At 32.7% G+C, this 27,404-nt stretch overlaps 1 protein-coding gene across 1 annotated transcript in view; it reads right to left on the bottom strand.

Moving 5' to 3' along the window:
- LOC106669510 overlaps positions 1–27,404 on the bottom strand; it is a 123,336-nt gene that overhangs the window by 52,139 nt on the left and 43,793 nt on the right. Inside the window, exons 2-3 of the mRNA XM_024228599.1 lie at positions 12,179–12,314; positions 492–625 (exon numbers count right to left, since the gene is read on the bottom strand). Of these exons, the coding sequence (XP_024084367.1) occupies positions 492–625; positions 12,179–12,314 (270 nt within the window). The remainder of the gene's footprint in view (positions 1–491; positions 626–12,178; positions 12,315–27,404) is intronic.

The raw sequence follows: 27,404 nt of genomic DNA on the forward strand, positions 1-27,404 counted from the left end.
TGACCTCTAAATCGTAAACGAATTCTTCTCTCAGCTTATATGAAGTTTTAATGGTATTGTATAATTATAAGTTTTCTCGTTAAAATCGCACCATAATCCCAACGAGACACTGCATTACAACTTTTCATTCTGACGAAATAGTTGGGAGGATTATATCTAATTATAAAAACTTGTTAACGCTATCCCGTTGAATTGATTTTATCGTTAATTAAATTATTCGACGAAATGTGTTTTCATTTTCCCCTTTCTCATCGAATTTTAATTCCCCCTTGATATTCTATTCATTGAAGCTTGGTCGGATCTAATTAGAGCTTCGAAAGCGTCTTAACCTTTCATGCGAACCGTGACCACATGGCCATTAGAACAGGAAGTGGGCGTATAAAAAATTTACACCTCGAAGAGAAGGTGGGCTTCTTCGATTCTCAAAGGTTCCTTTTCTTTATTTACTCGCAGAAATTTTATAAGTGGATAAAAAAAATTCAAGTACTTACCTGTATACCGTTGATGAGCCATGTGACGTCTGGCGTGGGTCGCGCAGGCCCCGAGGTACAGTTCACCTGTAACCACTCACCAACGGTGTACATTGGCTTTCCAAAAGATATATGAGGATCTTCTAATTGGCCCTCTGAAAAAAAGCAAAGAAAAAACTTAGAAAATACTTGTCACAGTAAAAACCCCTTTCTAAAATTGTCTCTGTAAATCTTGACAATCGAATAAAATCCATTCCGCAGATGAACACGACAATAATAGAGAAATAATAACTGAAAAGAACGCTAGAAATCCGACCAGATCTCGCTAATCGGCTTAATGGGATTTTCCATGTTCTGTTGTAAAGTGTTTTCTTGACACGACCCAACTTTTTTGATTCGATGTCGGCACAGCCGAAAAAGCCACGCTCGCAAATCAATTCGGCCCATAACATTAGCATTATCAGAGAGGACAAGTCCGTAAATAAAATTTAGGCGATACAGCGTGCTAAATCCACCCGAATGGTGGCATAGCAAAAACACAACGACGTGAACGCATAAATCACTTCCTATATGCGGTTTTGTAAACTACGCCTCTATACAAAACAAACCATATGTATTTTCACAAAACAAGTGAAAATTCGTAGTTGTTTATCGGTAAATAAAGAAAACAAAACATTCAACACAAACAGGACAGAATTGCACAATTAAAAAACTTTCACATAGGACATATAAAACTCACTTATATTTAAGTTTTTCTATGATTGAAATGAATTACCTATATTTAACCTGATAAAAGTTCAGGTTAAATCATCACAATTAAGAATATTTTTGTGTAGTTTCGTTTAAGCTCAGGCTTGTGAAATCATTTCTACCTACCTATTGTATCTCCCTACTTATCTATATTTCCCCTTATCTTCGTACTAAACTATTTATCCATCTACCTACCAACAGATTTATTGGGTCATAATCTTCATTTTCCTCCTCTTTTTTCGGTAGATGGGTGTATTCCATTCTCGTATGTAGTTATACATTTTTAGTAGTCTGTTGTAATAAATAAAACGTTTAAAGCTGTCTCTATCTATCGATATATTCTGTATCTTACCATTTTTATTAGGATTTTATAAATAAAAACTCTACTTATATATTTAATTAATGATTATTCGGAGATCGTGAGATGAGGTGTGGTGTGACGGAGGTTTTAGAAAAACATTTTCTTTCCCCACGTTTCGATTTTATAGAGATCATCTTCTTGCCGATGAGAGTGCCCAACTGACTCAACATGACACACAAGAACGGCACAATTACGCAGAAACAAAACACAGCCCTGAAGAAGATCTCAAAAAAGATCGAAACGTTGGCACGATAAAGAAAATGTTTTTCTAAAACCTACGTCACACCAGACCGCATCTCACGATCTCCGAATAATCATTGTCTAATGGTCATTAATCAACACACATTTTAATTAATAGTGTTCCATCTATCTATCTATCTCTTCCAGTTGTACCATTGACTCTATTTTTCTTCTCACTTCTTGCTAACCCTTAATTGTAACACAATCGATCAAACGCAAAATTTTTCTAAGGCCATCTTTTTATACGTTTTATATCTACTTAGTTCCGTCCTTTTCTATGTACTTTCCTAACTGCATACCAATTTGCTATCTACTTTATTATTACCTTATTTTATTAATCAGTTACATTTCCCTCTCTGCCTCTGTCTGACTGACTGTCTGTCTGTCTGTCTCTCTCTCTCTCTCTCTCTCTCTCTCTCTCTCTCTCTCTCTCTCTCTCTCTCTCTTTACAGTCTCCATGTAAAACCCATTATCTATCGTTCTAACATTTTGTCACTTTTTCTCTCACACTTCTATTGATTTTTAGTTTGTCTTTATTTCACCTCCTGCTTGCCTCTCTAAGATCTTTTTCCACCCTAGTTTATATATCTCTTACACTCACATCTATTTATCTCTTTCTTCTTTTTCTCTCTCTCCAACATTTCTCTCTCTTTCATTCCGTCTGTCTGTCCCTCCCTACCTGAATGAAAACATTCCGAATAAGACTACCAAGAATACTTACATTTAACATTTTTCAACAATCTATTAGGTTTCGTGGTCATTGACCAAATAAATTCTTTTCAATTAATTAATCTTTAAATAAGGTTTTGGTGGTCGAATCCCGCTCGTGACACTGACCTTTTTATCTCAACCAAAACCTTAAAAGATTAATTACTTGAAAATAATTTTTCAATAAGTTGTTAAAAACGTCCCAACCCATACATCTGCACGAGAAAAATTTAAAAAAAATTTAAGGAGCCGGTTAGTGTATTAGTAAAGATAAAGGAACTATTGTTATTCCAAAATATAAACCAAGAAAAGATAAAAACACTTTTCTTACAAAAACTTTCTAAAAAATTGAAACAAGAAATAAATCGCAAAAAAATTGTAAAAAATCAATACAATCAAAGTAAACGCCAAAAATAATTACTTCAAAAGTTATGGATAAGTGAAATACATGTACTGATTTAACTTACTTCTTCATCACTTTTTTTGCAGCATTCTCATCATTTGATTCTATTGGTCATTATTTCTTTCTCAAATATTTTTTGATATTTTACTTTTTTTATTAGTTTTTGGTACACATTCCGATCGTAAACAATAACGACAGTTATTACAGTGTAATTTAATTTAAGTGAATGGATAATCTTTATGTAAGATGTTGATTGAAATGAAAAAGTTAGTGTCACGAGCGGGATTCGAACCCACGACCTTCGGCTAAATACGACGCTGCTCTACCACTTGAGAGATCGTGACTTTGATCCACTCGGACACTAACTTCCCATATCAACCACAAATTTCCCTCCTTGAATTTTCCCTCCTTTTTGCCATTTGTCAAATGTCGTGCAACCAGGATTGAATTAGTTAATTGACAAAAGTTAGTTGGTCAATTGGACCACGAAATATAATGGATTTAACGGATAATTTTTAATGTTTTTTATATATTAAAAAAATTATTTATAAAAAGCAGATTATTCAATGTTTTTATATGATCACTTTTATAATTAAATTATAAACCTCATTGAACGTAGGAGAGGTTCAAGAGACCTTCAGCGTGTATAAATAAAACGCTATCAATCAATCAATCTCTTTTCCCTCTTAATTGTCAGGGAGGTCGACCTAAAGTTGATAGATTTTTTTAAATAAAACGATATTCAATCATTCCCTCTCCCACTATCCTCTCTCTCTCTCTCTCTCTCTCTCTCTCTCTCTCTCTCTCTCACTCTCTCTCTCTCTGTTTCTCGCTCTCAGTTTTTCTGAGTATAGATGTGTCACCCTCATTCTGATACTCTATGTTTCTTGATTTCGCAAACACTCTCACTCTTTGTCATGTACGTTAAATAGTAACTCGTCCTATCTAACGGATAGATAATTTTGTCTAACGTATGTGCCGTCCCGTGGTATAAGTTTAATCCATAATTTATTATCTTATGGCAAGTTTCCCAGTTGCCAGTTTTCACCCAATTCCTCTCTCCGGCTCCCTCCCACCTTTTCATTTTCTCTCTCTCTCTCTCTCTCTCTCTCTCTCTCTCTCTCTCTCTCTCTCTCTCTCAACCCCACTTCCTCATCCTTCTCACGCTTTCTTCTAATTTCTCTCATTTCTGTTAGAATGATTAGTTGGTCGATAGTAAATTTGAAAATAATTTATTATCGGAAATAAATAATAAAATTTGCTGCAGTAGTGGTCAACAATGGTTCAATTAGTCCGTTGAACTATTTTAAAATATTAAAAATTTAATTGGTTCATAACGTATTATATATACAGGGTGAGTCATTTTTTGACGCACCATTGGAAAATCAACGCGGGTGCGTTTAAATCTGACTCGAGGCTTATTTCCTTTGATTAATACGTTAATAAAAGAAAGTGAGTCAATTTTCGGTGCACCATTGGAAAATCAACGTGGGTGCGTTTAAATCTGACTCAAGGTCAATTTCTTTTGATTTTAACATTAAAAAAAGGAAGTGAGTCAATTTTCGGTGCACCATAAAAAAATCAACGTTGGTGCGTTTAAATCTGACTCAAGGTCAATTTCTTTTGATTTTAACATTAAAAAAGGAAGTGAGTCAATTTTCGGTGCACCATTGGAAAATCAACGTGGGTGCGTTTAAATCTAACTCAAGGTCAATTTCTTTTGATTTTAACATTAAAAAAAGGAAGAAAGTCAATTTTCGATGAACCACAGGAAAATCAACGTTGGTGCGTCTAATTATGACTCGGCACAGTTTATTTTGTTAGTCTCGTACCAAAAAATAGGCGAGTCACTTTTCGACGCACGGCACATTTTATTTTGTTAGTCTCGTACCAAAAAATAGGCGAGTCACTTTTCGACGCACCATTCGTTACAAATTAATTTTAGTAGGTTGGAAGGGAAATAAACAAAACCAATATTATTAAAACATTATTCAAACACAATGTAAAAATTAAAAAATAATTCTTCACAAATTAATTTGATTAAGGTTTAAGAGTATTTTTTCTGGTAAAGTAAAAAAAAATTAAATGAATATAACAATCTCCTTTTTTCTGGTAAAGTAAAAAAAAAGCAAATCAAAAATGTTCAAAATCATTATAATAATTGTTCGAACAGACCTCGATTTGCTGCAACACAGTAGCCTAGTCTATCGTAAAACGATGATCGGACGTAAAAAATACTATTAAACCTTAATCAGATTAATTTGTGAAGAATTTGTTTTAAATTTTGACATTGTGTTTGAATAATGTTTTAATAATATTGTTTTTTTTTATTTGCCTTCCAACCAAAACTATTTTGTAACGAATCGTGCGTCGAAAAGTGACTCACCTATTTTTTGGTACGAGACTAATAAAATACAATGTTCCCAGTCATAATTAGAAGCACCCACGTTGATTTTCCTATGGTGCACCGAAAATTGACTCACTTTCTTTTATTAACGTATTAATCAAAGGAAATAAGCGTCGAGTCAGATTTAAACGCACCCGCGTTGATTTTCCAATGGTGCGTATATATATATATATATATAAAGTTATGTGAAATTATCTGTTTACAACGCTTAGATGCAGGTGTCATTCCTAGTATTGTGGTCAGCAACTTCTCCCTCCCAAGAGACCTACTTATTTAATTCTGTATTTTTAATAATGATTCCCTGCCTAGAACTTGATGAGAGTACATCGTTAAATTAGGTTAAAACTTGTTCTTGTAACTTCAAATAAAGTTTTTTTAAAAAAGGAATCCGCAGTTGAAGTTATTTAACTGGCGCAGTCGGTAGGACGGCAAAGGATCTCAAGAGGACATTGNATCCAAATTGGTGGTCAGGAATGATTTTCTTTTTTTCAACGATGTGTTTTATTCGTTTTAATAATAACTTTTCGAAGAGTTTAGACACTGTTGGTTTTATAAAATGTGACTAAAGAAATAATGAAACTATTTTCAAAGGAATTGTAATGAATAGTTTTTAAGAAGAATCATTAATACTCAATTAGTAACTAAGTCTTATCTAGATTAGAAAATAAATTAATAAATTTAAAACTTTATCTAAGTATGTCTTAACATCAATAGAAAATGTTATGTTATAACTGTGAAATTTTTTTATATTCATGATATTCTTTCACCAAAATATAAAAGACTTTCGCTCAGTCTTAACAGCTTCGATTTGTCTCTTCTTTTACACTACATCAAGAAGCGCTTTACTAAATAAAATCCAACAAACTTTGCTCTGTTGTAGAAAAATTTTAGGAGCAGGTTACTTTCAAATGTTTCGACGTGGAATAACTTGAGATGCATTACCATATCGAGGGGGTCACATCAAAAATACATCAAAGTTTTTTTCGGGTCGTGTATGAATTGTAAATTACCCAATCGATTTTACCTCTATAGGAAAACAGCCTAAGAAAGCAACTTTCGTATTTAATATTTAATGGAGTTGGCACAACAGTGGATGACGTTAGCGTTGGCCTGAATGAGGTTTATTTTTAGTAAAAGGGGCAAATTTGATAGGGTGAAGGATGCTCCGGTTAAAAGCATTTATGGTTGTGTTCGAATTGTCGGTGAAAGAACAGTTTGCATGATGCGACAAGCCCTGTACAAAGTCGCTACTTCAAAATACCCTTTACACCAGAACGCACAAACTAGGCTTACTTTTATAAAGCCAAAAAAGAAGGGTTGAATTAAGTTTTTAAATGCACGAACGAACAATTATCTTCAATATGAGCGTGAAGGAACAATAGAAGAATAATTAGCATATTTAATTTTATATCTCACCACCCGAGGACTTTTTACACGGCAGCAGCTGGATGCCAAAAACCACCCCCTTTCTTTTTCTTATAAAACCAACTTCCTCGATTAAAAATATTGTAAAACTGTAAGATTTAAACAAAAAATTATTTTTCGAAAATCTGCATACACGATAAATTACTGAAATCATGCATAAAAAACCATTTTTTGAATTCAAAGAAAACATAAAAAAAGAATATATGTTAATCATTTTCAGTACAGGGAATACAATGTTGATTAAAAAAATGCTTCCGTTCATGAATTTCTACGATAAAGCCAATCATTGAATGCTACTTATGTCGCGCTATTTACACTTCTGTGTACACTGTTACTGTTGTATTTAATCGACAGTGATGGGTGTTTAACCAAGCAAACAAGCCATTTTGTTTGTATGAACAACATTAATATTGAACTCAAACGTGGGTGGTTCTTTCTGCAGCTGTGTTTGTTTATCGGTTCTGTTCAATGTGAAGTAAAATAGACGAGAGAGAAAAAGAAAGTATATGTATTTAACGTTTTATTTTTAAACATTGACAATCTGCGAAAAGCGCAATAAGTTACAAAATAATTATTTACTACGACGAACAATTAATCAATGGAGATGCTACCTAGTGGTAATACTAGAATTGGTAATAAACCATTAAATATATATTGTAACGGTTTATTATTAGGACATTTTTCTTTTTAAAAAAGTAGCCCCGCCCTTCATTCAAAAATTTAATATTAAATTAAGTAACACTTCATAATCGGATGCTTATCAAAATTAAACGAACTCTTCGTGATGTCGGTTTAAAATGAAATAACTGAAATTAAAAAGGAATTATTTACCATTCGAGGCTTTATTTTCATTTAAAGGAATGATAAAATATAGATTCTACACCGTCCGTTAGAGGGTCTCAAGTGTTTACTCTGATGAATTGAATGGTGAAACACACGCCTTATCATAAATTTTTAAACATCACTTCAACTTTTATCGAATTGAAAAAAGGGGAGCGGTTTCAAACAGGGTGCTAGTGCTTTAAAGTGAAGTCAAATATATCAATTTACATGTAATAAGATTTTTAAAACGCGTATGTGAATAGAAATTTTCAAAAAAGAATATCTTCTATTTTATTAAACAGCGTCGGAGAAAATGGGCTTTCTAAAGGAAAATATGGTGTTGATGCAGCTTTTATTTAGAGCTAATTAATTAATCTCATCTGGCATCTAATAAAAGTACGCTTTATGTAATTTTTGTTGGACTTCGAAAAAAGGGTTTTTGTTAGGATTTTTCTCGATTAAATTCTCAACCATAATTAATATTTGATCAACAAGAATTGATTCCCAGTGATCCAAAATCTGATTTGCTGTAGATAATCAAATGAAAAAAAATTTAAACTGTTTTCTTAAAAGTAGAAATGGGTTATACGGTACCACACGACCGATCGGTAAAGCGGGTTTGGTATTTCTTCACGCCTTGATTTCATTTTATCTCTTTTTCTTCTTTGGCGGATTTTGAAAACAAAACTTGTTAATAATGGTTATAAATAAAAAAATATATATTTACTGGCGACATTTCTACACGAGAAGAACGAAGAACTTGGGATTCTATGAACAAATTTCAACTATATATGGACACGAAGCAAAAAGTATTCTGAAGGACATCGCCAACAATGAGAAGAAACTCGCATCGGATATCAATCAGAGAACCTTTTTGTTGAAATGCAGACAACGCAAGGTCCTGAAGATGATCTCAATAAAGATCGAAACGTAGGCACGATAAAGAAAATGTTTTTCTGAAACCTACGTCACACGAGATCGCATCTCACGATTCCTGAATAATCATCGACTAACGGTCACTAATCACCTCACATACATAGTAAGTTCAACCAAAGAAAACTGCTACCTTGGGTTCTATTTGGATATCATATACAAATATACATACGAACAACTCAGGTGCCTACTGGAATCCAAATGCACAATGAATAACACAGAACAAACGAACAATATGCAAAACACAAATTGGACTTACGGAGTTGTGGGGTAGCCAAGCCATCTAATACCAAAACCAATCTAAAACCAACAACTAAATCTTTTCAATAATAAGTCCACCAACCCATCATCAAGGCTCCTTCCTGTTACTACTAATCAAACCATCCGCAAAGACATTCCATTCCTGACGGTTATAATTAGGGCTGGGACATATATGTATTTGCATATTTTTCCTGCTTAACTAAAACATCCAGTTTTGAAAAACTGTATATGTTTTAAAACATTCAGAATCAATTTAAGCTATATTTATTTTGCATATCTGTGCATGTATTGCCATAAATGCATATTTTGGCATAAGTTGGTTGTAATTGCATATTTTCTCCTGGCATATCGGTATTTGGCACGTCAAATTTTACTCTTTCTGAGCAGGCAAAAAAATTCTCCGAAAAAGAGCTACGGGCTCTCATTCTTCCGTTTCCACATAATGAACCTGTTTGTGTTTGGTCAGTTGCTGCTCCACCGCTTTTCGCGTACTTTCGGTTGCCTTTGCTTCTCTTGGAATAAATAGACAAGGAATAGTGTTTGTACCACTTTAAATGTTCTCTTGGAATAGTTTAATTGGATTCATGGAAATATTACTACCTCAGTTTTCTTTCTCAACCATCACACTTTTCAGGTCTACCCAGTCTCTCATGCGTTTTCCATCATGAAACATTATTTGTGGGTTGTGAACTGACTACTCCTAAAATGCCGAAGGTCACCGCAAAGATGAAACATCTTGTTCAAAAGTGGGTTTTGAAATGTGACTTTTAAGGGCGATGCAAACCTTTTATACTTTGTTTGTTGTGATAAACCTGTATCAACAGCTACACGTTTTTTGGTAACACTGCACATAAAGACAAGGAAAACAAAGGTAGAAAGTCAAGTTTCAACAAAACTTGAGACACAAGCTGCCACAAGTGCTGGGTCTTGTCCGGTTTCAATATCGATTTTTGTCGTGCTTTAGATAGAGCTGACATACACATAAACTAAGCCATGCTGAATTCAAGGGTTTTTTGGAGAAACAATCAGGGAAAGCATTCCTTACGAAAGTACCCGCAGGAAATCTAGCTTGGATCTTATATACAATGAAACACTCCATAAAATCAGAGAATTCATCGAAAATGGACCGATATGGTTCTCGATGGATGATTATATGTACTTTTCAAATTTACCTATTTTTTTAATGCGTTTTTCTTTTTTAATATTAGCCATGTGATGTTCCTCTTGCCGTTGTTTCTCTTTTCAATACGAGTATGTGCTTTAATTTGAGGTCCCCTTATTTTTTCTCATGGGAGTGTTCGCATATTTTCAATTTTAAATTGCATTTTTTACCAAATATATGAACATATACAGGGTGTCCCAGTTCCTTCTGAGGAAACTCAGGGAATCGATTCCACTCTTTGTTTGGAACAAAAAATACTCAGGAGAAAATTTTCGGAAAGTTCTCTATTTTGAAGATATTCGTCAATTTAGGTTTTTTCAACTTTTTACTGCTTTACCACATAAAAACGCTTACAACTTCCAAAATGTTGAGACTACAACAAATCCAATTACATCATTTGAAAGAACGCTAAATTTGCTGTAAGATACTTCTCTACAATAATCTGAATGACATAAAATGTTAGCCAATATCAGCTGGAACATGTCAAAATTACAAAATTTAAAATTTTGGTCATGATTGCACGTTCTGCTGAGGTTACAAAAAAATACCTACAACTTGTAAAATTTTACGAAAACTTCTTCGTCTAATGTGCTTTACGTTGATATATCCAGGTTTTTAAATAACGTTCCAGTAGAGTTGAAAAATAACAATTGAATATTCGAAAACGTGAGCTAAGGTTAATTTAAAGGGGGGAGGCAGATATTCAGAAAGTCAGTAATGCATTCGAGAAGAGGGAAAACACTTTGAGCATTTCCTCTGAAATGTTCCTCCTTTGTTGTTAGGTGCTTGCTACAAGAAGAACCATTGCATTTTATTGTATGAAACTTTCTGGTATGGTTTTTGTGAGATTACAGATGTGTCATTTTTACTTTACAAAGCGAGTCCTAACTGATTTATTTGTAACCCCTCCCCCCTCAAATTCAAATTTACCTTAGCTCAAGTTTTCGAACATTCAATTGTTATTATTCAACTGTACTAGAACGTTATTTAAAAACCTGGATATATCAACGTAACGCATATTAGATGAAGAAGTTTTCGTAAAATTTGACAAGTTGTAGTAATTTTTTTGTAACCTCAGTAGAACGTGCAATCATGACCAAAATTTTAAATTTTGTAATTTTGACATGTTCCAACTGATATTGGCTAACATTTTATGTCATTCAGATTATTGCAAAGAAGTATCCTACAGTAAATTTAGCGTTCTTTCAAATGGTGTAATTGGATTTGTTGTAGTCTCAACATTTTGGAAGTTGTAAGCGTTTTTATGTGGTAAGGTAGTGAAAAGTTGAAAAAACCAAAATTGACGAATATCTTCAAAATAGAGAACTTTCCGAAAAATTTCTCCTGGGCATTTTTTACTCCAAACAAAGAGTAGAATCGATTCCTTGAGTTTCGTAAGAAGGAACTGGGATACCCAGTACATATGGGCATATTTGTTTGTTTTTATTGCATATAAATCATAGCCCTAGTTATAATACTAAGTAGACTCGGGATCTCCTAATACAACCCACTAAACCTCAATCAACATCTTTTTTTGATTGCTACCAACGAATTGTTAAACGTATAAATTTCTGTACAACTAAAAAACAATACCATATTCATTTATATTCTGCTATTAATATATATTCATTAAATTTATAATAGCGCATTAAATTTTATATTGTAGAATTGAAACTACAGGAGTAAACGATGTATAGAAGGAGTAGGGTAGACAATTGTGGTAGAAAAGGTAAAAAGGTCTGCTGAAAGAAGTGTTAAATGTTAAATTAACGTAATTCCCCTTGAATAGAGAGGCAGCTGTCAATTTAAATAGGTATACAACAAGAAAGTGTTTCATTTAAATAGATTAAGCGATTCGCTTGGTAATAAACCATAGTTTCTCTTTAAAGGGCCCTAATCAAAGTATATACGAGAGGGTGTCCCTTTAATCATGGTCGGAAACTCTCTTATTCAGAGGCTGGTTAAACGAATACAGAAACCTTGTTAGGTTTTCGAGCATTTGCCTCTTTCCGCGTCGAAGAAAATCCAATAGACGCCCAGTAAAAGAGGGAGCTTGTGAACCTAAGCATTTACAAATTAGGGTTTCGACGTTTTGCCTCTGGTAATCCTGGAAACATTTTTATGCCGGGGCTTAATAATGTTACATTCTCTGTTTTCCGAATACTCCTTTTACTCTTTTTTTTTCATAACAACTTTGCCTACATAACTGTTATAAATTTGAATATTTTTTACTCACGCATTACGGTCATTTCTTGATCGTCTGAAGGTTTAGTGTAAATAGGGGTCTCCGTTGATACCTCGCAGGAATAAAGGCCGGACGCTTCGAAGTCCAGCTCTTTCAACATCACCTGGTTTTCGTTGCTGTTGCCCCACTAAAAAAAATAATAAATAATGAATATAAACAAATAAAATCAAAGAGGATAAAAGGGTTTATAATGTATATTACAATGTACAATGTTTAAAAATTTAGAAAATAACATTATATCAAATTATGAGTGCTTGATAGAAAGTTAGAACTTTTTATAAATCTTTTAGATATGAATTGCTTTTAAATTAACGAAATTTGATTTAAAAAAAGAAAAAAAGGAAAGGAAATGATTTTCCTGTCAAGACTACAAGATAATAAAATAAAATAAATAAAGAATATAAAAAATAAAATGAAAGAGTATAAAAAGGTTTATAATGTATATTATAATGTACAATGTTATGTACAATTAATTAAGGGTATGGTTGAGATAAAAAAGTCAGTGTCATAAGCAGGATTCGAACCCACGACCTTCGGCTAAATACGCCGCTGCTCTGCGACTTGAGTTAGCTTTTTATCTCAACCAGAACCTTAATTAATTGAAACGAATTTATTTCGTCAAGCGAACCACCAAACCTAATAAATGTTATGTACTATTAAATTCACTAATTTCGTGGTCCGCTTGACCAATTAATACATTACAATTAATTAAGGTTTGTAGTTGAGATGAAAAAAGTTAATGGCACGAGCAGGATGCGAACTCACGATCTTCGGCTAGATACGCCGCTGCCTACCACTTGAGCTATCGTGGCCTCGATCCACTCGGACATCAACTTCCCATCTCAACCCCACCTTATGAGTTTTCCCTCCTTTTTGCCATTTTTCAAATGTCGTGTAATCGGATTGGATTTTCGACGACAAAGATCGTGGGTTCGAATCCCGCTCGTGCCATTAACATCTCAACTAAAATCCTTAATTAATCGTTATGTACTATGTTTGAAAATTTAGAAAATAACGTTATAGAAAATGATGAGTGCCTGAGAAAAAGTTAGAACTTTATATAAATCTTTCAGATATGAATTGCTTTTAAATTAACGAAATTTGATTTTAAAAAAAAGGAAAGGAAATGATTTTGCTGTCAAGACTGCAAGCACTTTCTAATATTATCGACGGCTAAAATGCTCTCGAGTTAACAAAAAATATATAATAAAAAAAATTCCGAAGCTCTTCCATTAGAATTTTAAATTTTTACACCCCCCTCCAGACACGGTGAACTTTTTCAATTTTTATCGGCAGGCTTGTACCGACGGGTACCCCCGTCCATCTAACCTTATAACCGGCATCCAATTGAATTCCGGGACGAAAGCCGCCCCCTGGTAAAGCAGGAGCGGGGCCTAATTGGGACTTGAGGGCCAACGATAACTTTAATGGGCCTGGCACCTAGTTATCAGGCACTCGGAATAACTTTCGTCCGAGGCCCGATGAGACGGATCACAAGCATATTTCCGGTTGAGATAAAGATTACAAACGAGAAAGAAAATCCTCCAGACTCGGCCCGTAACCAAAATTCATAATTGACTCATCATAAAACTTCAGCACTTATGAAAATATAAAACACTCCTATTTATATAAATATTATAAACTATAAAAACTAAAATGTATTGTATTGGTTAATAGTGTAATAATGAAAGTACTGAACATATATTTTGGTCAATGAAAACCTCTAGGTCTTCATTTAATCACGTACGTTTTGTTTTAAGAGATCCCTTAATTTAAAAAAAAAATATTACGTATGTAGGCTATAAAACGGATATCAAGCTACTACCACCAGATGAGAATGAACTACAAAGAATTCCATCAACAAAATACTTAACAATATATAAATACTAAATTTATATAATATATAAATTCTTAAACCTTTTACTAATAGTCGATTTGGGTTTTCTCACCTCAATTTTGGTAAGTATTGCTAACTTTTTACTAAATGTCGATTTTGGGTTTGCTCACCGCATTTTTTAGGTATTGGGGCGAAAAAACCCAAAATCGACTATTAGTAAAAAGTTAACAATACCTACAAAAATTGAGATGAGTAAACCTTAAAGGGACTGTTAGTAAAAAGTTANGTCTATTAGTTAAAAGTTAACAATACCTACAAAAATTGAGCAAGCCCAGAAAGTAATATTTGATTACTTATACCATAAATACAAAGACAACCGTACAAACAATAATTGGGTCAACCTATAACTGACTACTATTACAGAGACTTTTCGCTTAGTAGACCCACAATTGTCTATTTAACTATTTGTACAAAGACAGGAATACCAAGCAATTTTTAGCCCATTTAACCAAAAACTTCACTACCAAGAAACCTTTAGCAAACCCGAAAACAGTAAAATGTATAAAGATATATAAATTAGATCTATGTTGCTTACTTCGATATACTAACCATACTGAATTTTATTTCGTTATCAAAATTTAACATTTTTGTCACGTCTGCTTAGATTGATTTTAAGTACTTCTTCTAGCGAGAGCGTCAAGAAGTAGATTAAAAGTTCTTTTGCTCCCCAGAAGCACTTCCACTCCCATTGTTTGCCACAGTTTCGATCTTTGACCGCCTCTGATGAGAAAATTGGGTAAACATTTTTTGTATCGGTATTTTCATTCTTTATATTATAAATGGGCTAAAATATACTTTTATCGATCAATTAAATGAAAGGTTTAAAGGTATCAAATATATATTTTTGACTTGTGTCATATTTATTGATTAGTGTCAAAATGCTTGGAATGATTGAACTTGAAACACATTCGGTCAAAAGATTTAAGGATATTGCCTTCAAAATGTCCCCCGGGAATTCGAACGAGAATGCCTCGTATAATTAAAATGTCATTAACATCCCAGCATTTTAAAGGAGTATTTTTTACCCCCGAAGCTACGAGTCTCATTAAACCCAAGGAAATATTCGACGGGTTTTCCTTCCTTTTTTTAACAGAAACTTGTAAGGAGAAACAAATCGATTGCCGAGATCGTTCGTAAGCAGAATAATACTCTTGACCCTCCAGCTACTACATCAGAGGAGAGCATCCATTATTCAGTGAAGTAGTGCACTCAGTAAATATCACAGGCCTTTTAAAATCGCTACAGGCTATTTTCTGATGTAAGGCTAACTACAGAAAGACCACAAAGAAGTACTCGTAGCAAATAAATATAAACAAAACTCAGGGGTACGTTGACTGCTTTTGTATGGAACTCCTTCATAATCAAAGATTGTTTGATTCTGTATGACGAGCAATTTTATGTTACAATTTTATGCAGCAGAGACCTGGGTTTATCAAAAATTTGAAAAAGTCAAAAATGTCCAGAGAAAAATTGTTCTGCATGCCCAAGAGTAGTCCGATTACTTACTTTATTTCTAAACTAACGTATTGCCTTCGTTCATTTTTACCGTTTCTCTGCATATTCAAAGAGCCCTCCAATGGTCAAGTCAAAGTGTTAGGAAAAAATTAATAGAAGAGATATTGACAAAAAAAAAAATATTTTGGTAAAATTCTTTTGTTAAGAAATTGTAAAAATGGGATATGATATCAGGAAATTACATCAAGAAAAAATAGCATAATAACTTCCTGGAAGATTATTAGAAGGACTATAATATTATTATTGAAAAATGGCAAAAAGGAGGGAAAATTCAAAAGGTGGGGTTGAGATGGAAAGTTAGTGTCCGAGTGGATCGAAGTCACGATAGCTCAAGTGGTAGAGTAGCTGTGTATTTAGCCGAAGGTCGTGGGTTCGAATCCCGCTTGTGACACTGACTTTTCTATTTCAACCAAAGCCTCAATTCAACATTAATTAATTGAAAAGAATTTATTTGGTCAAACGGACCACGAAACCTAATAAATTATTATTATATGAGAAAAAAATTGGGAGACGATTCGTTAGTTAAAAAATGTGGAAAAATGGGATATGATATCATGAAATTATATCAACGAAACATAGCATATATGTTCAGAGTTTTTTTTTCTTTTTAATATATAAAGAGAGGATTATTATTCAAAATTACAAAAACTGCAAAGAAGGCAAAATATTTATAATTTCAAAAGGTTTAAATTGTAGTTAAGATATTTTAAAGCTAAGATTTAATTTGGTTATTTTTTTTCATTCGACAAGATTATTCTGTATTATGTCTGTTTATTTGTTTGTTTTTAATTTCGAAAAGCTAAATTCATTTCTCTGGTGATCTTGAAAAACTTTTGCTGTCAAGCATATGCTTTGCTTTTGGACAGCAGGCAGGGATGTACCAAAATATTATTTTTTGTTATAAATTTATATGTAATGTACATTCTAGCAAATAAAGATTTATTATTATTATGTAAATAACTTCCTAGAAGATTATTAGAAAAACGATATTATTATTATATGAAAAAAATGTGATACGATTCGTTAGTTAAAAAATGTGTAAAAATGGGATATGATATCATCAAATTATATCAACAAAAACATTGCATGTACGTTTTTTTATTCAACTTATTTATCTTCTATTTATCTATTTATCTTATTTATCTTCTAATAATCTTTTCTGAAATTATTTACATATATGCTATTTTTCTTGATATAATTTCTTAATATCATATACTATTTTTACAATTTCTTTACAAACGAATTGTACCAACATATTTTTTTTTCATTATCCCATCTCAACCCCGCCTTTTCGATTTTTCCCTCCTTTTTCCCATTTTAATGTAATCTATTCGATTCTCGGCGACAAATGAAATGGCCACGGAGAGCTTTCATTACTTCAAACTTCATTTTACTTATTAAATTCATTAGAGTACGTGGTCCGCTTGACCGAATAACGTTTTTCAACTTTTTTTTGGGGTATTGGTTGAGACAAAAAAAATAAAGGAAGTTGGTGTCCGACTGGATCGACGTCACGATAGCTCAAGTGGTAGAGCAGCTGCTTATTTAGCCAAGGATCGTGGGTTCGAATCCCGCTCGTGACACTGATTTTTTTATACCTTACATAAAGATTAATTAATTGAAAACGTTATTCGGTCAATCGGAGCACGAACTCCAATGAATTTGACTGTATACAATGTTTATATATTTATAAATACTTGTTATTAGTTATAAATAGGTTATGGGTACATATTAAACTAATTTATTTGTTAAATTTTAAGATATTGTTTGTATATGTACGCTTGTTTATTGTATTGTTTTTGTTTTCTCCGTAGCTGATTTAATATAGGATTCAATGCAACATATTATATCCCAAATGTGTTTATGCTATTTGTACATTTCTTAATTGTATGTTGTTTTTTGAGGAAAATAAATAAAAAGCATTTTTATTCTATGAAAAGAAGGAATACACGCGGAGGGCCGGCGATGACCTCAGCTGTTTGTCGGTCCAGAAACCTTCCACTTTATATATATATATATATACTATTCTAATATCACAGGATACTTTCTGATGCTTAGTAGCAAACAAATATCACTTTTATCAATCTTGGGATACGATGGATATTTGTATCAAGATTTCTATTGGTCCTCCCTTTATATATATATATATATATATATATATATATATATATATATATATATATATGGGATAACGCTTAAATGTTTGTATGCGTAATTTTATGATCCTTTTCAACTATGAGTATGTCCAATTTAATTTAATTTTTACGTCATCCTGTAATTTCAAGCTTGTCTGTTTTATTGAAGTCTACCCTGCACTGCCCCTGAATTATACAATGTATTGTTTTTAAACGTTTTGCTGTGTAATTTCCTAGATTTTTTTTAAGGGGGAATTTCAACTACGTGGTTATTTGAATCCTCGGGGTGCCGGTGTTTTTCAAAAAAGCCCATTTGTAAGTATGTCTGGTTCGAATACAGGGCCACTGGATTCGAACCCGGGACCTTCACGGTACAGTGATGAGTGCCATCGACGCCCACCCAGAGTTCTGGATCTTTATATATACACTTTTTGTGCTAGGTTATATGAATTATAGGTCTAAATCAATAAAAAAAAAGTCCTTTCCTATTAACGTTTTATACATTAATTTTATAATTAAACTAAATAAAATAGAATTTTTTATTTTATGATTTACTAAATGATCTTAATATGCTTTAAAACTTCCTTGTCAATAACAAAGTAGTCCCTAACATAAATTGACGCGAAGAGGAAAGAGCCAAGGAGGATAAAGGGTTTAAATCCTTTTGTTATGCTCCAATAAATCTGAGGGAAGCCTTTAATTTACGGCTCCCAGCCGGTGGGCTGTTATAGCAATCAGTTCAAAGACCGGGGCCCATTGCTCAAGCAGTTGTATACAACGGGGCCCTCGACACATTTATGTTTTTATCCTTAAAAGAAGGGCTTTTATTTGTAATTGTGATATTTCCATCGAGGACGAAAGAATTCCGCCCCTTGTATTTCCTTTGAATGGGAATATCTGAGAGTTATCGAATGTATAACGACTGGTTCTCTTGTAAAACGGATACATTTCCAAGTAAGTGATTAACCGACTACACCTTAGCCTAAGTTGTAAGTTATTGTAATTTTCACTTTCTATCTCACGCTATAAAATCTTAAACATTCCTTACTTGATCTTTTTAAAAAGACAGTTTCTAAACACAGTAAGTTGTTTTCAACGATACGGATTTTGAGCCTACAGCTCATCATCAGGATGAATTTGGGAGGGGGGTGCAACCTTCAACTTCTACCTGATGATGAGCTGTAGGCTCGAAATCCGGATCGTTGAAAACAACTTACTGTGGTAGGACATTAAACATATAGGGCAAAGCAGTAGAGAAATAAAAACGACAATTAAAGAACACTTGCCTAAATCGAACAAATTTTCCGAATTTAAGAACGATCTAAAAAAAAGAAAAAAAGTTAAATTTATATACAACGGTGTTACATAGTTTCAACAAAGAGAGGGAACTAGATTGGATTGCGAAATTTGAAATTAAAAAATGTAAAATTGAACAAGGAGATAAAAGCATTAATAACATATTTTGATCTACCTATTTTAATCATATTTTAAATATGTACTTAAGTAATATTAAACGTACTAAATAATCAAATTGATTAATTCAATTTTTATTAATTTTATCACTAATTTACTAATCTATTATAATTTAACTTTTAATTTATATTTTTTTAAATTAATAAAATAAATAAATACGGTGTCCAAGCTAATACGCCCAGCCCATTATTTTCTTTGCTGTTCTAGATAGGAAAAAATTATGAATTTAGATTCCCATTCATTTTTCACGTAGTTTGTTCATGTAAGATCGATTTACTTATTTCGACCTCGATTCGACATAAGTCGAATTCATATTCTTAATGTCACGATAAAGAAAATGTTTTTTTGAAACCTACATCACACCAGACCGTATCTCACGATTTCTAAATAAATATCGATTAACGGTCACTAATCACCACACACATAATTTTAAAAGAGAACCCCCATTTTTCACGTTTTTTTTTAAACTATATTTTTTGGCGAGAAAACTGGGCACTGAGTTATGAAAATCGGTCCAATAGAACCGGAGATGTGATTTTTTGAAAAGACCGGAATGCTGTTCTAGTCGAAACCACTTTATTTTGCCTTCTACCGCAAATATTTTGAAGAGTAGTGAAAAATCAGCCAAAGGAGACAGAAAAGTCTGAAAGCTTGTTAAATTTCCTGCCAAATCGCATAAATTTCGTATTTTCCATCTTTTTTTCTCCTCGACCAATTCCTGATGTTACCCAAGAGTCAGTCATTCGCCCAAATACCTCGGTTGCAGTTCAAATCCCACCTCCTTTTTCAATCGGGGTTGGGACCATCATAACTATTATTATCTGGGAATAAAAAGGTTAAATAGAAAATCAAAGGAATGTAGGAATTAACGCTGTTTATTTTTCGTTTCCAGACTCTTGTAGGGACAAGTCCTATCGTATCTGGTTTAAAAATATACTAAAATCTCAAATTTCGATTTATTTATTCTTATTTACTTACTTTGACTAATTTTTCACTCCTCTTCAAAATATTTACAGTAGAAGACAAAAATAAAGTGGTTTCGACTTAACGCACTGGAACAGCAGTCAGGCTATTTTCAAAAAATCATAGCTCCGATTCTGTTGTACCGATTTTAATAACTCAGTGCTCATTTTTCTCGCCAAAAATTTAGTTTCAAAGAAAAATCTGAAAAATGGGGTTCTCATATAAAATTAAGAATATGAATTCGATTTATGTATGTCGAATCGAGGTCGAAAAAAATAAATCGACCTTATATGAACAAACTACATGAAAAATGAAGGGAAGTCTCAATTCATACTTTTTCCTATCTAGAACCGCAAAGAAAATGGGGTGGGCGCATTAGCTTGCACACCCTGTGTATATTATATATATATATTTATATATAGAAAATCATTAATTAATAAAAATTAAAATAAAAAGATACTTTATAATAGATGGGTAAATTAGTCATAAAATTAATAAAAATTGAATTAATAAATTTGATTATTTTGTACGTCTAATATTACTTATTTGCATATTTAAAATTTAGGAGGTAGATCAACATATATTGTATTTTCCATTATATTTCGTGGTCCGATTGACCAAATGACTTCTTTCAATTAATCTTCTTCTTCTTCTTCTTCAACTTCTTTAATTAATCTTTATGTAAGGTATTGGTCGAGATAAAAAAGTCAGTGTCATGAGCGAGATTCGAACCCACGACCTTCGGCTAAATACGCCGCTGCTCTACCACACACTCGGACACCAACTTCCCATCTCAACCTACCTTTCGAATTTTCTCTCCTTTTTGCTATTTTCCAAATAATACATTATATTATTAATCCATTTATCTCCATGTTCAATTTTTCATTTTTGGATTTCAAATTTCTCAAACCAATCTAGTTCCCTCTCTTTGTTGAGACTATATAACACCGTTGTATTTAAATTTAATTTGAAATTGTGTTTTGTTTCTTTTAGATGTTTCTTAAAATCCGAAAATTTGTTCGATGTAGGCAAGTGTTCTTTAACTCTCGTTTTTATTTCTCTACCGCTTTGTCCTATACGTTTAATGTCGCAAACATTACAATTATGTTGGTAAACCCCACTTTTTGCCAAGGTCTTTAGGTGTTCAAAGGTCTAGTGAACACGTACTTTTAAAAGTTATTCTAAAACCTTCTTGTTTAGTGGCATTAAAAACCAACTTCTCGTTGGAAAGACGGGATGTCTGGCGGACCCGGGTGTTCAACTTTCAACTTCAAACTGATGATGAGCTATAGGCTCGAAATCCGGAACGAAAATAACAACTTACCGTGAGTGGCAACTATCTTTTTAAAAAGATAGAACAACACGCCCATTCCACCATTTATCATTTCTATTCCTTATTTGATATTGTTTTACAACTTATTTTGTTTTTCACTACAAAAATTGGAAAATGCTACAGAAATTTTTTTGAAACATAGAAATGACACAATTTTGTCGGATTCAAGTGTTAAAAGCATGGAATTACACTGGTGCGATAATTAACCACGGATGAAAGGATGCAAATTAACCAAGGATTAATAACGCCCAAGGGAGCTGGGATCAACACAAATCCCCTTTTGCAATAAAGGACAAATGTTAGCCAAAACAGAAAATAATAAGCCTTTTTTTGTTTCCATTTTTTGAAAAAATCACAATTTCAAGAAGATTTAAAATATTTTTACCTAACATCAACAAATAGATTTCCGACAGTACTGATATATCTCCAATTATTTATAGTTGCTTGTATAATAATTAATTGTAAAAACCTGTTACGAGCAGACGTTAGTGATTGTTATTAATTGCTAGGCCACAATCTTAAGCGCATTCCCCGGATGCGTTGTGTTATTAATGGTGTGCCTGGTTTAATAGCTATTAATTATACGAGGGGACTCAACATACCTCGATCTTGTTGTCATTAGGTTTGGTTAACAACTCGATAACAGTTGTTCAAACTTGGTGAATCGTTTTCTCCAACTGTCATCCTTCCTGTGTTGATATGTTATAAAGGGTGTGTGGTCAAGAAAGGAACTTTTTCCATTAATTTTTCCGCCTTAAAAATGTGTTTTTACTTTTGGAAAACTAGAAAATCTTATGTAAAAAATATTTTTATTAATAATTTTTTGACATTACTTTCAACTAGTATTTCCAAGTACATTTTTTGATTTAATACGTTTATCCTTGTATTCTTAGGTATAATTTGATCAAATTTATTTAGTTATGTTTAAATATATACTAATTGAAAATTCAAAGGTATTTATTAAGTTTTTGATAGTTATCAACTTGGAAAAAGTATCTTCGGTGAGGTCACAACAGAACGCCAATTCTTTAAGTATATCGTCATCATCAGGGCCTATTTCTTTTATAAAAATATAGCAGTTAGAGCATATTGTATAATTTAGAAACAAAATTAAAAACAATTATATTTTTTTACTTTAACTCGATGAGAGTTGAAATATGTCTTGAGAAAAACCCTGCATTTATAAAAAGATTATTTAAAAGGAGGTGAAGCTCAGTATCTAAATATTAACAGGATGAAGTTATTTAGATACTGAACTTCACCTACTTTTAAATAATCTGATTAAAATGCAGTTTTTTCTCAAGACATATTTCAACTCTCATCGAGTTAAAGTAAGAAAACCTAAATTTTTTTTAAATTTTGTTTTTAAATTATACTAATTGCTATATTTTCATATAATAAATAGGCCCTGATGATGACGATATAATCGTCGAAAGCTCGGCAAAAACTTAAAGAATTGTCGTTCGGTTGTGACGGAAGATCCTTTTTCCAAGTTCAACAGCAGGTCGATCCATCATCTCATTTTTTTGATAGTTATGTTCTTGAAGTAATATTGTCAGTTGAACAGTACTTAATTGTCCCTTTTTGTCGTAAGAGCCAACGAGGGGACAATTGTTATCGTAACAGTCAATCCATGTGAATTTATTTTTCTCTCCTTGTAGGAACAATTAATCGAAAGTAGATTTACGGAGATATATATCGTTTTATTATTTTATATTTTTAGTCCAATATGGTTCTAAGATAAATAAATAAATATACTTTCCCTTACCCTCTTTCTTTAAGTGAACTCGTCACGAAATAAAAGGGAAAATGAAATAGAGAGAGTGTAAAATTTAATTATTATTGAGAATATAACCCTTCCCAAACGAAAGTAACTTATTATTCACTTTAATCCTAACTATCCAAAAACGGTACCTAAACCGTCCCAAACTCATCTAAACGAAACGAACATAACCTTCTGCTTTATAACTTTAGTTCTTCACGAAACCTGACCTAAACCCTCAACTTTGACTAACAGCGAAAGCTAAGGTAAAAAACCCTAAAACCTCACCTAACCTAAACCTAACCCTACCTAAACCCTCAACTTTGACTAATAGCGAAAGCTTAGGTAAAAAACCCTAAAACCTCACCTAACCTAAACCTAACCCTACCTAAACAAAACTAATATATCATATACCTTATACAAACCCTATCACTACTACAAATTTAACCAAACCCGTTTCTAAACTAGTCTCACCCTGGCGCACTCCTTGGCAACACAAAATCAGTGAAAATGAAATAGAGAGTGTAAATTGTTTTTTATTATAGAGAATATAACCCTCCCCAAACAAAAGTAACTTAATGCGCTTTAATCCTACCTATAAAAAAACCTTACCTAAACCATTCCAAACTCATCTAAATGAAACTAATATAACCTTCTATTTCATAACCTTAGCTCTACAAGAAACCTAACCTAAACCCTCACCTTTGACTAATAGCGAAGCTAAGGTAGAAAATACCCTAAACCCTTATCTAACCTAAACCTAACCCTACCTAAAACAAAACTAATATATCTTATCCCTTATTCAAAAGAGCATGTAAATGTTTTTTTATTATAGAACATATAACCCTCCCCAAAAAGTAACTTAATTCGCCTTAATCCTGCCTATAAAAAAACCTTACCTAAACCGTCCCACACTCATCTAAATGAAACTAACATAACCTTCTATTTCATAACCTTAGCTCTACAAGAAACCTAACCTAAACCCTAACCTTTGACTAATAGCGAAAGCTAAGGTAAAAATACCCTAAAACCTCACCTAACCGAAACCTAACTCTACCTAAAACAAAACTAATATATTTTATCCCTTACTCCAAACCTATCGCTCCTACAAATTTAACCAAACCCGTTTTTAAATTAGTCTAACCCTGGCACACTCCTTGACAACGCAAAATCTGTGAAAATGAAATAAAGAGCGTGTAATTTTTTTTAAATTATAGAACATATAACCCTCCCAAAAAAGTAACTTAATTAATTCGCCTTAATACCTTTAAAAAACCTTACCTAAACCATCCCAAACTCATCTAAACGAAACTAACATAACCTTCTCGTTTAAAACCTTAGCTCTACAAGAAACCTAACCTAAACCGTCTCTAAACATACCTAAACAAAACTAATATATCCTATCCTTTATACAAACCCTATCGCTACTACAAATTTAACCAAACCCGTTTTTAAACAAGTCTAACCCTGGCGCGCTCCTTGGCAACGCAAAATCGATAAGATTAAAATGGTCCAAGAATTGTTGTCCAGACTCAAAGTATATCCGTATTAAAAAGAAAGTTGAAGAACAAATCACATAGAACAGTTAGGATTAAAGTCGATTTGTTTACACCTTGCGCACCGCGACCTATATTGTCTAATGTATCATCTCCATTATTACCAAGAGTTCTTCATTACGATTAAAACTTTGTAACAGATCCTAAAGCTATGTTAAGTTGATCCTGCTAATCTCAGCCTACACAGGCTTTGACACCTACAGACGACAAGTTTCAACGTTATTCATTCCATACAATCAACAGGTTTGTTTCCCCGGGGTCTGCAGTGTACAGTTCCACGTCATCCTAGATCTTACACGTCATAGGTTTAGTAGTTAGTTTCTGCATGATCCTTTGACGAACTATTGTGCATGCCTCCGCCGCTTCTGGCAATTTGTTATGTTGCAAAAAGGTTCAAGACAAATATTTTCTTTGAAGCATCGTAGTTGTATTGACAATTACTTCAGATGTAGTTGTGTGTCGTGATGATGGGATGAAGTTTATCCATGTATAATTTTCGTAGTAGGAAAAAACCCGCCAAAGATCGCATTGTAGTTAAATTATTTTACGATGGATAGAATGATAGATAATCTTATTTACTACAATGGAAAAATTTCTAGTACAAAAAATAAAATTATAAGTGTATACAAGCATGAATTAAAACCATCTGCCGGAGATTGTTGCTGGTATCATAATAAGCAATATGTAAATTTAAAATTGTATAAGCTAGTAGGTGCAAAAAAAAGCAATAGTAAGTAAATAAATTAAACAAAGAAAAAATACAAAGATGAGACTGATTTTAGAGAGCAAACCAGAGATGTAGTGTGTCGTATCATTATTGATAATTAAATTGATGGGCCAATACAAATCTGCACATCCATGGCGTGTTCAACTAATTGGTTTGGATCAAACAAACCATCTAGATATTTAATTAGAAAGACTTTACTTAAAATAAAATCCCCCAAATAAAACTGACATAACTCTCCTAGTATTGCGCATTTCGCTAGAAAGTGAAAACTATCTTACGATATCATTAAAGGCAATATATATTTTGTCGGAAGTGTTTTTGTTTTTCATGTAACATGGGATCATTATGACTACAAAAATTGAAAAAGCATAAAAATTCTTCGGGCCTGCATGAAGGAAACGGGGCCCCCACGTTTTGGGTTGAAAATGCGGAAGCGGGTCTAAAGTGGCCATTCTTCCAAAGCGCTTTTTTACGACTTCACCCTTCCAATAAACCGGTTGGGAAATAGCGGTCAAACTCTTTTCCGACGTTGTTTTCCTTTCTGTCTCGATTTTAAAATACTACTCGGAAATATAAAGGCTTGTAAGATGTAAATTTTTTTTACGTTTGTATTAATTTAATACATTTTTATTTATTTATTTTCTTTGTAGTTTTTTTTAATTAATTAAAAATGTGTGTGTAGTGTGTGCGCGCGAGTGTAGGGAATATATTGATTCAGCATGGCTAAAGAATGTTACGACTTCATGAATGTAAAATTTTGTATACTTTTCAATTTTTCATTTCTTTCAAATGGTTTGAGTAGAGGGCAATTATCACTTACCCTGTCCGGCCTAAAAATTTCATATTTTCAACCAAAAATACATTATTTATTTACCGCGTAAAATGTTCATTGAGTATGGCTAAAGATTGTTGCGAACATAAATATTTCATTACTTCAAATATTCTTAAATATTTTTCAATTATTTTCAGGTGGTTTGAGCATAGAAAAGTAAGAATTTTTTCGATCTGCATAAAGATTCGATATATTCCCTCAATACATTATATATTTATCGACGTCGATTCAGTTTGGCTGAAGAATGTTACAATTTTACGAATGTAAAATTTCATTCCTTTAAATATCTTCGATATTTTTCAACTTTTTTTAAAATTTAAGATTGATAGAGGTTAGGAAAGTTAGCGTTATCTGATTCTGCAAAAAATGTTAATACATTGAGCCAAGAATACACTATGCTTTTGTGGGATACAATGTTGGTTCAGCTAAAAATGTTACAAATTTAGGAATGTAAAATTTCATTCCTTTAAATATTTAGATATTTTTCAATTTTTTTAAATTTGAGGTATAGGCTAGGAAAGTTAGTGTTTCCCATTCTATATAAAAACGCAATACATTCAGCGAAGAATACATTATTCTTTTATCAGATGAAATGTTGATTCAGCTTGGTTGAAAAATGTTACAAATTTACGAATGTAAAACCCACCACGTGTGTGTGATGAATATTACTTTAAATATCTTTAAATATATTTCGGTTCATTCAGCTGTTTTGCGACTGGGAAAGTTAGCATTATCCCATTCTGCATAAAAAAACTATAATTTCCGCCAAAATTCAATATATTATGTATTTATCAGTAAAAAGTTGATTCAGCAAGGCTAAAGAATGTCACGAATTTCCGAATTACGGACAATGAAGGTTTACTCCAGTGTGGAATGTTTTTGTCCTCTTTCTTTATTCTGCGGGAAATATAAACTGAAAGTTTGTGTTCGCGATACGTTTATTTGTGTAGTCCGTTGCGACTCGATCACCGGCGAAGAACGATTGTGAAAACTTTTCCATATCAGCGTTTTACACCAGCGTCTC

The sequence above is a fragment of the Cimex lectularius genome, unplaced genomic scaffold, assembly GCF_000648675.2.
Source record: "Cimex lectularius strain Harlan isolate CLEC.00 unplaced genomic scaffold, Clec_2.1 scaffold77, whole genome shotgun sequence".
Taxonomy (NCBI): Eukaryota; Metazoa; Arthropoda; class Insecta; order Hemiptera; family Cimicidae; genus Cimex; species Cimex lectularius.